This window comes from Ixodes scapularis, unplaced genomic scaffold, assembly GCF_016920785.2.
Source record: "Ixodes scapularis isolate PalLabHiFi unplaced genomic scaffold, ASM1692078v2 PGA_scaffold5__190_contigs__length_132052651, whole genome shotgun sequence".
In the NCBI taxonomy this organism is placed as follows: domain Eukaryota; kingdom Metazoa; phylum Arthropoda; class Arachnida; order Ixodida; family Ixodidae; genus Ixodes; species Ixodes scapularis.
Genome location: NW_024609880.1, coordinates 28,072,699 through 28,085,464, shown reverse-complemented (window position 1 = coordinate 28,085,464; position 12,766 = coordinate 28,072,699). Strand labels below are relative to the sequence as shown.

Below are 12,766 nucleotides of genomic sequence, written 5' to 3'. Positions count from 1 at the left end.
ATTAGTAGAGATTAATGAACTAACTTTTAAATACTAAGCTCTACGCAAATCCCTCAAGATAAATACTGTGGGGCGCATTAAGAAGCCTCCCGTTGTGTTGTTTCGGTTAGTGTAGCCGTCGCCTGTTTATTATTTTAGTGTGCTCAGTAAAGATTGCGATGTTTGAAAACTTCCACGAGACTACCCGTTAGTCAAGTTCGATGTAAGAGCTCTTTGTCACGTGGAATTATTTATTAAAATTGAGTGCTCTACTTTTAAACCTGAAACAGGTTAAGCACATGAAGGAGACCTTGATGAAAACAATGCAATAGGGTGTTTCCCAACACGTTCTAGAACTCTTTTATGGGAGGGTATGCGCACAATTTAAGATACAAGACATTGGCTAATTAATCTGTGTTAATTATCCAGTTCGGAACGTCTCTAAAATATTTTGACTTTCTCATTAGGACTGCGAACAATACCGCATTTGTCCAACACGCACAGCTTGTATCATTTCTTTATGTGCAGGCAAAAGTTAGCTAAACACCCTGCATAACAAGATTTCGAATTTTCTAATATGCTGTGTTTTAAAATGTCAAGGGGAAGTTGAGCTCAAGATAATAATAAATTTATAATAAGATATATAAATTCGCCTGAAACAAGGTTAACTATAACAATAGTCACAAAATAAGGACGAGAGGTAGAAAGATAAACAACTTCCACTTGAAGCGTGACGTTTCCTATGATTCATTTTGCCTTTTATACCTCATAAAACGATCGCTTTCTGTAATTCCTTAACAGCTTAATTTATTTTGTGACTGTTTAGTCGTCAATCCGTCGCGTAAACTTGGCATTAAATAATGTCCCATATAATCACCATTTTATTATGATATGTATGAAGCAAACTTAGCGGGCAAGTCTCTTCAATAAATTTAGTTAGCAGTGCTTTTAGAGCCTCACTTCATGCTAAAAATCAACTGGAGACGCATTTTTCATTTACGGCATCCTAATATGGGGACAAGAAAAGAACGAGGCCGGAGGTCGCGCGATGTGAGCGCTCGGGCAAACAGTTCGAAGGTAGCCAGCAAAGAAACCGGACATCTTATCCGGCTAATAACGGCGGGCAAGCGGAACTCGCTACGTTTGGTGTCAGAAGTGGAGGTACGCTCCGGTCAACGCCTTCTCCGAAACATGGAACCTCCTTCCGACCCTCAACGGGACCACACCGCCAATGCTACCGCCGGAAATACGGCCCTGTCAGACCCGCACGCTTCTCAAATGACGGCTTTAATAACGAACCCCATGGAGCGACTCGAAGCGTCTTACACCACGCAGGAGAGCCACCTTCTGCAGGGCTCAACGTCAATGTTTCAGGAAATGACTGTTTCCCTCACCGACCGTCTGGAACGCTTAGAAGCCCGGCGACCCGCACTCGAGGAGCCTCATACCGTTAGCGTTTTAGCCCAGGCCCTCATGGGACTCCCAAGTCTGAAGCTAAAACCGTCAAAGTACGATGATACCACTCCTTGTGGACCTTACAAAGCACAATTCATCCTCATCGCTGATGCGAACAATTGGGCTGAGGCTCAAAAGGCTCAAGCCTTGGCCGCTAATAATGCCAGACCAGCGTTGAGTATATTGCATCACCTGCCATCTGAAGCCCGCCAATCCTACCAGGCCTTGGTCGCAACATTCGACGAACGTTTCGGAAAAGGGCCGCTCCGCTATCTCCATCATGCGCAGCTTCAGAACCACCGGCATTCAACTGTTGAAACGATATCTCGATCCGCCGATGACATCGATCATCTCGAGCCTCTTGCCCTTACCGGCTGCCCAGAGGATACTTTCAAGCAGTCGCCACCATGGTATTCATCGATACTACCTCGTCTGTAGGCGTGCAAGACGCCGTTCGCTTGGCACGCCCCAGACACTGCAGGCCGTACATGCTTGTGCCTTGGAGGCAGAAGCTACACGACAGGCACCCCAGTCCACGTCACTGCGACCCTTGATGCAACCACGGACACCAGCTATGAGAATACAGGAGACTCCAGCTCTCGTGTGCTGGAATTGCTACAAGCCAGGTTACACGCGGGCACCCGAAGAACGACCCTCGTTTTCCTAGCCGGACCCCAACGATGCCAACGCAAAGGAGAATAACATCAACTCGTGCCTTGGCATTCTCCCCCCATCCATGATATACACCTACCTCCAAGGTATTGTCGACGGAGTGCCCATGCGCGCACTCAACGATGTGGGTGCAACAGCATCTGTCATCCATCCTAAAGTTCTGCTAGGGACGAACCGACTCGTCCCGCCAAACTCCGAAAGACACTCTCTGCATACCGCAACAGGGGAGATGCTAAATTCATTGGGCTGCACAACCGTACCTCTTAGCGTGGGAAGCCTTAAAGTTACTCTGTCTGTTGTCGTCGCGGCTGTCGATGAGCAACGTATCCTCGGCGTCGATTTTGTGTGTGCTCGACTTCAACTCTGGGCTGCTGCATTTGGGAACCGATTCGTTTCCCTTGGGTGCTGCCACGGTAACAGTACTCTGCGACAGCGGGATGTCAATAAATTCCTCATCCCGGTGTGTCTATTTCCACGTATTGTCTATTAACTCTGCTGTGCACTTGTTACCACTCGACAGGAGCGCAACTTTTGGCCTGGACAACACCAATGCTGATCAGGTTCGGCAGCTACTTGGACGATTTCCAAAACTTTTCAGCAGAGACAATACAAATTTGGAGCTGACGTCAGCAGCAACACACCGAATCGTGACAGGACATGCTGTTTCTGTACGGCAGCCTACTCGGCGCGTTCCTCTCGCTCAGCGGTCAAGCGTCGACGACGTGGTGAAGACGAAGCTACAGCAGGGCGTGATTGAGCCGGCATGTTCCCCTTGGTCTTCACCAACTACACCAGTGAAAAAAAAGGACGGGTCAACTCAATTATGTGTATACTACCGACGACTTAATAATGTCATTAATAGGGACTCCTTCCCTATGCCTCGAACCGATGAGATATTGGACGCTCTTGCAGGATGCACGTGGTTTTCTACGCTTCACCTCAAGAGTCGATATGGGCAGGTCCCAGTACATCCAGGCGATCCTGAGAAGACTGCATTCACCACAGGTAATGGCTCATACCAATTCAGAGTGAGGCCATTAGGACACTGCAATGCTCCGACTACAATTCAGAGACTAATGGAGAACGGTCTTGTAGGCACAATCTGTCTCGTATATCTTGATGACATCGTTGTCTTCGGCCAAACATTCTCTGATCATCTCGCGAACCTTGAAAGAGTGTTTGCACGGCTACAACATGCGGAACTGAGACTGACACCGAAGAAATGTTCGTTGTTCACCAGAAAAATCGAATACCTCGGACATATCATTTCAGTAGATGGGGTTTCCACGGACCCTTGCAAATTATCTGCTTTTGCTGAGTGACCAACACCGACATACACCACTAACGTACATAGCTTCATCGGGATTGCACCTTACTCCTGAAGATTCGTTCCCAGTTTCGCCCACATTGATAAGCCGTTGTACGCCTTGACAGAACAAAACTCCAACTTTGTCTGGTTAAAGATTAAAAAAGCGCAAGGACACGGACAAGAACAAGAGGGTAGACAAACAAGGCGCTGACTTACAACTGAAGTTTATTCGTTCTAACAGCGAGTATAAATACTGTATTGTCACAACAGACAAACATGAATAAAAAGGGTGACCTGGATGACACGTGCTCACTAGCCATCGATATGCACTGTCACTGTGTGTCTAAATAGGAACGTTCCTTATCTGATAAAGATAGTGACGGAGTGCTGACCACAGTTTGGCCCCAATCTTCCAACTTCCCGCGCCTCAATGATTTCCCGAGTGAGTTTGTCTTTATTTTTTTTAATCACTTCACACTTGTCAAAGACGGGAGCGCAGCAACAGTCTCGGCAGTGCAGGCCAAGGTGACCTGACACAACTCTAAACACGTTATACTCGCGTTCGCCGTGATCTTCGTATGCCCTGCGAAATTGCCATCACACGAGCATGAGAACGGCCAAGGACCACGCGTCTCACGTAAGCGACCTGAGGGCGAACCTAGAACGGATGCATGCATTTGACCAACAACGTTTGGCAAGTGGTCTCGCTCGTATGAAAACTCAGTACGACGCACATGACGCAACGAGCCCGTTCTCAACCGGTGATAAGGTGTGGCTGTACAACCTCATCCTTAAAAGACTGTCTCCGAAGCTTCAGTGTCATTGGCAAGGCCCCTTCACGACCGTCGAAATGCTCAACGACGTGGTATATCGCATACGTCGCAATGATCAATCACGGCTGCTCGTGGCTTACCGGGACCGCCTATCATCGCACGAAAGACTCCGTTAATTCTCACTAAAAAGAAAGGAAAAAAGATGGGCAGGGGGATAATGTAGCGATGAAGAGAAGAACGAGGCCGGAGGTCGCGCGATTTCAGCGCTTGGGCAAGCAGTTTGAAGCGGGCCAGCAAAGAAACAGGACGTCTTGTCCGGCTAATAAACGGCTGGAAAGCGGAACCTCCAACAATATTGACGGCACGTTGCTTACCAGAACTGAAATATGAATATTCTAGGGTGTTGCATATAGCGTATTCTCGTGTTAGGAATTGGACGCAAGTGTAACTTTCATTATTACTTATTTTGTTCTAAAAAAACATATTGAGTATTACTATTTAAAACAGGCTGTATGAATCGGAAGCCTTCGGTTCCGTGCAAAGAAAGTGTAGCATATGAAATTACGTTAACATGCGGGATGATCAAGTACGTGGAACAAACCTCAAGATACCTCAACGATAGGTTATTAGAACACAAGAGAAATGTAAACACGAAAGCGCCGAACTCAGAAATCACAAAGCACATCGAGGAATGCAACAACTGTACTGCGCACTGGTCAGAAACGAAAGTTCTATATAAAGAGCGAGATGATATCCAGAGGGTCGTTAAAGAAACGATAAAAATAAAATCAATGGAAAACAGCATAAGCCAAGCATCAATGCAACTTGGAAGCAACTCCCAAAAAGTTTCTGAGACTATAAACAAGCAGATCGATTAGCGAGAAAAAGAAAGGTGGAAAAAAGAAAAAAGGGGGTTAGGGGGACAATATGCAGTTAAGGACCGTCACCACCGTTTAGTGGTCACCAAGATGTGTTTCCCCAAAGTAACTCTTCTCTAGTTTTTTTCGTTTTGTTTTTTCGTTTTTTTGACATATGACATGATTAGCAATCACCAGCTCGCCTGCACACTTACTGTCTTTTCACTGTATAAACTTACTTTATTGTCATTTTTAAAACTCATCTTTAAATGTTAGTTATAGGTTAATTTATATAAACATTTCGTAATTTAATGTAAAAAGTAATTTTCCACAAAACCTAGGTATTTACTTTTTGACACTCTATCGTTTTCATCAAGGCATCGTAGTTAGTTACAAAAGGAGGTTGTTGAAGTGTTAACTACCTGTATAGAATTATCTGTAGTTTGCTGTCGTGGTTGTATGTCCACGTGGACATTTCTCGGAGCGGCTGTGGTCACCATGAGGACACCAAGGCAACTTATCAGCAGTCGCAATGCTCCAAAGTACAGGCTACGGGGCATTGCTTTGATTTCTACTTGAAGACTTGACCTTGCAAATGACGTTTTCCGTTTCCTTTTTCACTTTTTTTGCTTTCCGTATCTGTAACACATGATTGAGAATAAACATAGTTATACAGGATTATGTTCCTCTCTGTTAATTCGGTCATGTTTTTAGAGTAATAATGAAGTACACTAGTACTGAAAGTGCTGTTTAACAATGCACCGGAAGCTCCACCTCCAGTGCGCATGCTCGCTCTTTTCCGTCGCGTGCTCAGTGCCTATGAAACCCCGAAGTGTTACCAAAAATAGAAAGCTCGCGCTGGAGGTGGAGCGTCTGGAGAATTCTTTACTTGTATCTGGCTGTAATATTGTGAGGAATGACGAGGTGAAGAAACAAAAAATAATTGAGAAAACTGAAACGTTTAATAGGGCAAACTTGTGCCAAAAACAAAAAGGAAACAAAAGCTAACAAAAGAGCGTCGCTGGCGTCGAAGTCGGCGTAACAGCAGGATCGAACGCTGGGGCAAGGTTGACTGCGGCTCGCCAAGCAGAGTCCTTCATAAACACGCGTTGGCTTCTAGAACAATCGCCGCAGAAGGTTTGGCGGCTTTAACAATCGGACCTCGAACAAGACACAGGGTTCTCGAATTTCGCAGAACATTAAACTGAAAGAATAAACAAAAGACTCGTAACTCCCAGAAATCGAACCCTGGGCATCCGCGCGATAGTCAAGCGCGGTAACCACTCCTCCCTTTAAAAAAAGCATCGTCTCGATGCCACATGAAAGGGAAAAAAAACCGTGCAAGGCAAACAAAATAATAGGAAAATATAGAGTCTGGTCAAACACAGTCTTATGAAGCGTTGCACGGGAGCACAGTTCACAGTCTTAACGTGCGTAGAACGGCTTGAGGCGCACGACGTGGACGACTCTAGGTCGTGATGAGCGGCGTGATGCTGTTCTTGTTTTGACGGGCATCACCTCGTTGTTCAGCTCCCCGAGGCGACGAAGTACCTTGCATGGTCGAAAGTACCGGTTCAGCAGTTTCTCACTGAGGCCATGGCGACGGATGGGCGTCCACACCCACACCTGTCTCCGGGCTGGAAGTGGACGTCCCTGCGACGAAGTCTGTAGTGGCCCGCGTCCACGCGTTGCTGTTCTTGAATCAGGAGTCAGGCGAGCTGGCGAACTTTTTCGGCCCGTTGAGCAACCACCCGGGTGTCGTCGTTGTCATCGTCAGCCGGCTCATGGGGCAGCATTTCGTTTAGCGTGGTCGTTACCTTCCGACCACGTACCAGCTGAAAAGGAGTAAATTCAGTGGTTTCTTCAACCGCCGTGTTGTAGGCTAACGTGACATAGGGCAACACTTCGTGCCACGTCTTCTGCTCTACGTCGGCGTACATAGAGATCATGTCGACGATTGTCTTGTTGAATCGCACTGTCAGCTCTTTGGTCGGTGGGTGGTACGCAATGGTACGACGGTGACTGGTGTGACTGAGCCGAAGGATTTCTTGGGTAAGCGGTGCCATGGATGATGACCCACGATCTCTAATCAGAACTTCGGGAGCGCCGTGCCGGAGAACGATGGACTCCTGCATGGCGCGCGTGGCAATATGATAGTAGGTACCACGTTTTTTTAATGTTAACAAAAGGAGTTTTATCAACAAAATCGCATGAAAACAGGCATACCGGACTGTCAGTTACGCTCGTTCGTCAGATTGGAGGGTTGCACAAAAGTAAACATTATTTAGAAAAATATAAACCCATTTGGCTTTTTAGAGCGCAGCTCTTAGGGGCCCGTTTCCGGCTTGAGCGGCGTCGGCGTCGCCGTCGCCGTCGGCGTCGCCGTCGCCGTTGGCGTCGGCGTCGGCGTAACCGCGCGGTGCATCATGGGAAATGTCCCATAATGCACCGCGCGAGCCCCCCACCGGGGTCACGTGACCTCGTGGGGGGGCACGTGACCCCCCCGAGGTCACGTGACCCCGGTGCATCATGGGAAATGTCCCATAATGCACCGCGCGAGCCCCAGACCGGGGTCACGTGACCTCGTGGGGGGCACGTGACCCACCCCCCGAGGTCACGTGACCCCCCGAAGTCACGTGACTCCCCTGAGGTCACGTGACCCCCTCCTTGAGGTCACGTGACCCCCGCCGATGTTGCGTGACCCCCGATGACGTCATCGTCGCTGATGACGTCACCGGCATCCACATCGTCATCGTCATCATCACTGATGACGTCATCATCACTGATGACGTCACCGGCATCCACATCGTCCTCATCACTGATGACGTCACCGGCATCCACATCGTCATCGTCATCATCACTGATGACGTCACCGGCATCCGCATCGTCATCGTCATCATCACTGATGACGTTACCGACATCCGCATCGTCATCATCACTGATGACGTCATCAGTGACGTCACTGATGTCGTCACCGGCATCCACATCGTCATCGTCATCATCACTGATGACGTCACCGGCATCCGCATCGTCATCGTCATCATCACTGATGACGTCACCGGCAACCGCATCGTCATCGTCATCATCACTGATGACGTTACCGACATCCGCATCGTCATCATCACTGATGACGTCATCAGCGAGGTCACTGATGATGTCACCGACATTCGCATCGCCATCGTCATCACCACTGGTGAAGTCATCAGTGACGTCACTAATGACGTCATCGGTACCCGCATTGTCATCGTCACTGATGACGTCATCAGTGACGTCAGTGATGACATCATCGGCATTGGGGGTCACGTGACCCCCAAGGTCACGTGACCCCCCCTGGTTAGTTTAACCCCCCCCCCAGTGCCCTTCCCTCCTCCTCCTCAAGAGCTACGCTCTAATTCGGCGTTACAGGGAGTTGTAAGCGGCTTTCACTTTTTTTAAAACAGACATAAGAAGGGAACCCCAACAGAAGGTTCATAGCCGTATACATAACAACTGAGCTCCGGCCAAGAGTCCAACCGAGCTATCCCCTCACATCAGTGTCACCGATACAAACCAAACACTTAGTGTGTTGTTTGCGGCGGTAAGACTGGTGTGAGCTTAGCAGACGTGGTAAAGTCAAGTCAAGATGTCACAAAATATGCAGAATATATATTTAGCGCAAACCTGTGTGGTTTGTGCTCCACATAATCTCTGCTCCCCGTCGTTTGCCAATATAACCAAGCTTGTATGACTAGTCGTTCCAAATAAAATAGTAAACGCCATATATATAAATGCTCACACGCATTATTCCACTGTTATTATTCTTGAACAGATTTGCCCCGAAACAATCTCCTATTCCATTACAATGTTCCATTACAGGAACATGCAGTCTTGATGTTGGGTTTTAGATATTGAAGGAGGCAAGGACGCATACCTGCTCTTTAGCTTAGGTATGCATCCTTGCCGGTGATGTGCCACGTTGTTTAATTGAGAAACCGTCACCGAATCATTTTTTTCTATAAAAGTTTAACTAGTGAGTTAGGTACCTAAAATGTTAGGTTGTTGCTTTGAAGCTATTAGAAAAGCTTACATCTCACTTTTATTTCATTGTACTTTTTATTTTAAAGGTAAGATACTACGACGGTTATATAGATGTTCACGATAACCCGACATCTATCATCAATGACCTAAGCAAATGTGTCTTTCTCAAATAAAAAAGGAAATAAAAGGGCCCAGGCCGAAATATTGGCGCTCAAAGAGTGTTACTTATGCAGTATCACCGTAGAAGCAAACTCGGTAAATTCATACAAACATTTTAACAGAAAAGCACAAATCTCTGAGCCGTGACAAAAGGGATAGTAGAGCAGTAGGATAGTACAAAAAGGTGATTTTGGCCTTTACTTATAAAAATTACGCTCATTTTATTCCCCATAGCTGATAGGTTTTATTCGCAGTTCGAAAGGTGGGATGAAATGAAAGACTGAACTTAGTCTTCAGCATTATATCTGACCTGGGGGGCTAAGCTCCAGTTCGGCGAGAATATCTCCAATGCGACGTAACGGGGGAGGTGAGGAGCTTTTTTTGACTCCGCCCCAGCGAGTTTCCCACTCCTCCTCTTACATTTCCGACCCCCTCCCCTCCCCCCCCCCCCCCCCCCCCCCCCCGGGCGGCGGCGAGTTTCCCAGCGTAGCTCTGATTTGCCCCTACGCTCCATAGTGAAAGGTTTAATTTTATTTAAATCGGGGGATCCACGTCGATTGAAAGCTCGCGTTGCAAAACCCAGGATCCTGGGCTCAATCCCCACCCATGCCCGTTTTGATCTTGACGAGCATCGCATCGGCGTGCGGTCGTGTATCACTACTGCGTGGTGCACGTTAAAGAACCCAGGCTAGCAGTCGTACAGCACTGGCTAAATTGCTTATTTACAAGCAGCAATGTCACCACGTTCTGGCAGACTAAACTTCTGCTGTATAAACAACTAACGAAGAATTTGTTTGTCAAAATACGGTGTGGAGGGGGAAAGATTAGAAAGAAATTACACAGTTGTTAGTCTGCGCCATTCCTGTACAATGTTTTTCTTCTAGTTTTTGTTTTAGTTTAAAATTTATCAAGTGCGTTTTTCTTCCATATACGCATCGCAGCAAACGATCGCAATAGTTTTAAAAGCCTGTAGGTAATGATAAATTGCATTCCTCGTTGCAGATTGCCGTAGAAAGACATTTGTTTTTTGGATTCACTTTGTAGCATTTGTTTGTAGGATTCATGACGGGGATGACAGTCCATTCACGGCTCCATCGCCCCAAGCCCGGTTTGCCACGCAGTTCATCGCACAGCCACCTTACCACGTCTTTCGAGAGGCGATAGTGTTGTTGAAAATCAACGTCGTCCATGCCAAACACAGTGGCGTGGCTTACCTACGCCGATGGCGAAACACGAACAAAAACGATGCCATTTTGGACGCTTCTCCCTAATCTCGCGCCCAGCTCGCCCTAATTCGCCCAAACTCGTGTAGGTCGGAGCCAGCAAGCTTTTCCCATCCGCGGCGGCTTCTGCCACGTCACAATGACGTCACAGCCTCTCGCCGCGACTTCCGAATATGCCACTCTCCGACCGCCTCAAACCCTCCGTCGTTATGTCACGACTTATGGAGTGACGGCGTGTGTCAACCTGCATGGCGCCGACCAATCGTGGCGGGCAGCGAGTTCGGCGGAGAACTCGCCTTGATCTCTCTGTGCCGAGCCTAGCCCCCTGATCTGAGTAGTACTTTTTAGAGCACAGAACTTAGGCGCCCGTTTCCGGCTTGAGCGGCATCGCCGTCGCCGTCGGTGTCGGCGTAACCGCGCGGTGCGTTATGGGTCAATTTCGCCGCTAAATTTAGCGGAAAAATTTCCCCGCTATATTTAGCGCAAAAATTTGCCCGCTAAGTCTAGCGGAAAAATTTCCCCCCTAGATTTATTGAAAAAATTTCCCCACTACATTTAGCGTAAAATTTTCCCCTAAATGGGAGGCAAGCACAAGAGAAGGCCTCCTCTCTCTAGCTTCCCCTCCTCCTCCTCCTCCTCAAAAGCTGTCCTCTAATTTGGCGTTAAAGGGAGTTGTAAATGGCTTTCATTTTTTAAACTAGAAAGAGACGAGCACCCAGCTAGATTTCAGAACGTGCGTGTGTTAACGGAGGTATAATCATTCTGAGTCATTAAAATGGAGATAAGGCTAATTGATACATAATTCCTTAAACAATATGAGCCGTAAAAAATAGACAAAACGAGGACAAGACGAAACCCTTCATTTGTACCTCTCTCTTTGTCCCTCTGTTACAGCCCATATTGTTTAAAGTTTATGAGTCACCCATGTCAAACACACCACACGAACGTTTGCATGCCCCTCTAATGCACGCAGCTGTTTTCTTTATTAGACACCTGACTTACCTAAAACCTAAGAATCATTCAGGTGCGAATAATATTTCATAAAGGCTTGCTTCCATTGTTCTATTTAACATGCAGCAATCTAAAAGATTTTCTAGGCGCAGGGACAAATATTTGTTGCATTTTTGTAGAAGTAGAACGTGCGCGTGCCCAACTGTGATTACAGGGGCGGCAATCAGTTGTCCGCAAGTATAGGACGCTTATATTAATATTAAAGTAAAGATTTCAAGCCCCGGGGAGAGTTATAAAAAGTGAAATAATATTGCTTCTCTGAAATAGCAACTTTTATAAAGAAAAACGAATTCTACTATGACTATCAAATCTTACCACGTAAAACGTCTCCGTAACATTCTCTGGGAAGGTGCTTTGTAACGATCCCCGACCTTCTCCGCTAAACAAGAGCAAATTTTGCCCCTTATAGCCAGAGCGTACGGCATCCCACCCAAAAGCGCAGCTGCTAAGTCAACCACTCTTCATTGTTGACACCTCTCGAGGACGCCAAGCCTCGCAACCTTGTGGTTTTAAACGCACACAAAGTACTACGTTGCGGGACCTTTGCAAAATTAAATAGGAAGATAATTTTGATTACTCTAAGGACACAAACTCACAGCAGAGGACATCGAGGGCTTAATTATCTACGGAATATTATGTCACATACATCTAAGGCATGTTCAAGCGCTTCCACAAAGCTAATAAAGAAATGTCACAGATTGACTGGATTACCAGTGTCATCGAAACCATTACGGCTGACGCTCTTATGTTTAACTAAGTATCAACGACCTTACAAATTTTGACATGCCCTTGGAATGCTTTTCGTATGAGGCTACAAAGAACAGTTGAGCTAATGTAAGGGTGCAGGCGAGCTGGCTAAGAACTGACATATTTTAATCCTAGAGAGTGGGGAAACAGAAGGACAACACAACCAATTAATTCAACAGATTTCTGAGAGTTCTTTTAACATCATTATGTCAGGATCGTAATATCACTTAAATAACAAAGCCTATTTACCGTGAACTCAAAACAATAAATCTGTCAGACAGCATTGCTAATCTCTTTTGAGAAAACCGTCGTTCGGAAAAAAGGTGGACAACATTTCCAACTTCGTTCAACGCCCAGTGTTTCGTACACAACCTAAGAGACATTGTCATTCTGCCAACTGCTCTACCTCTAGTTCACGGACCATTAATTCAGTCTTTAAATCATATTTGTGATGAACCCCTTCTGCTTCCAGTTGAAACCAATAAATTGTTGTAAAGTTATTGGAACGATTCCTGTATTTCAGCTTCAGCACGCAGGACAACTCACTTGGTAGGGTCGCAATCA

General features: G+C 46.7%; 1 protein-coding gene across 1 annotated transcript in view; it reads right to left on the bottom strand.

Annotated features, from left to right (window-relative positions):
* LOC120841339 overlaps positions 1 to 5,605 on the bottom strand; it is a 101,410-nt gene extending 95,805 nt beyond the window's left edge. Inside the window, exon 1 of the mRNA XM_040212218.1 lies at positions 5,468 to 5,605. Coding sequence (XP_040068152.1) covers positions 5,468 to 5,605 — 138 coding nt within the window. The remainder of the gene's footprint in view (positions 1 to 5,467) is intronic.
* Between the last annotated feature and the right edge of the window lie 7,161 nt (positions 5,606 to 12,766).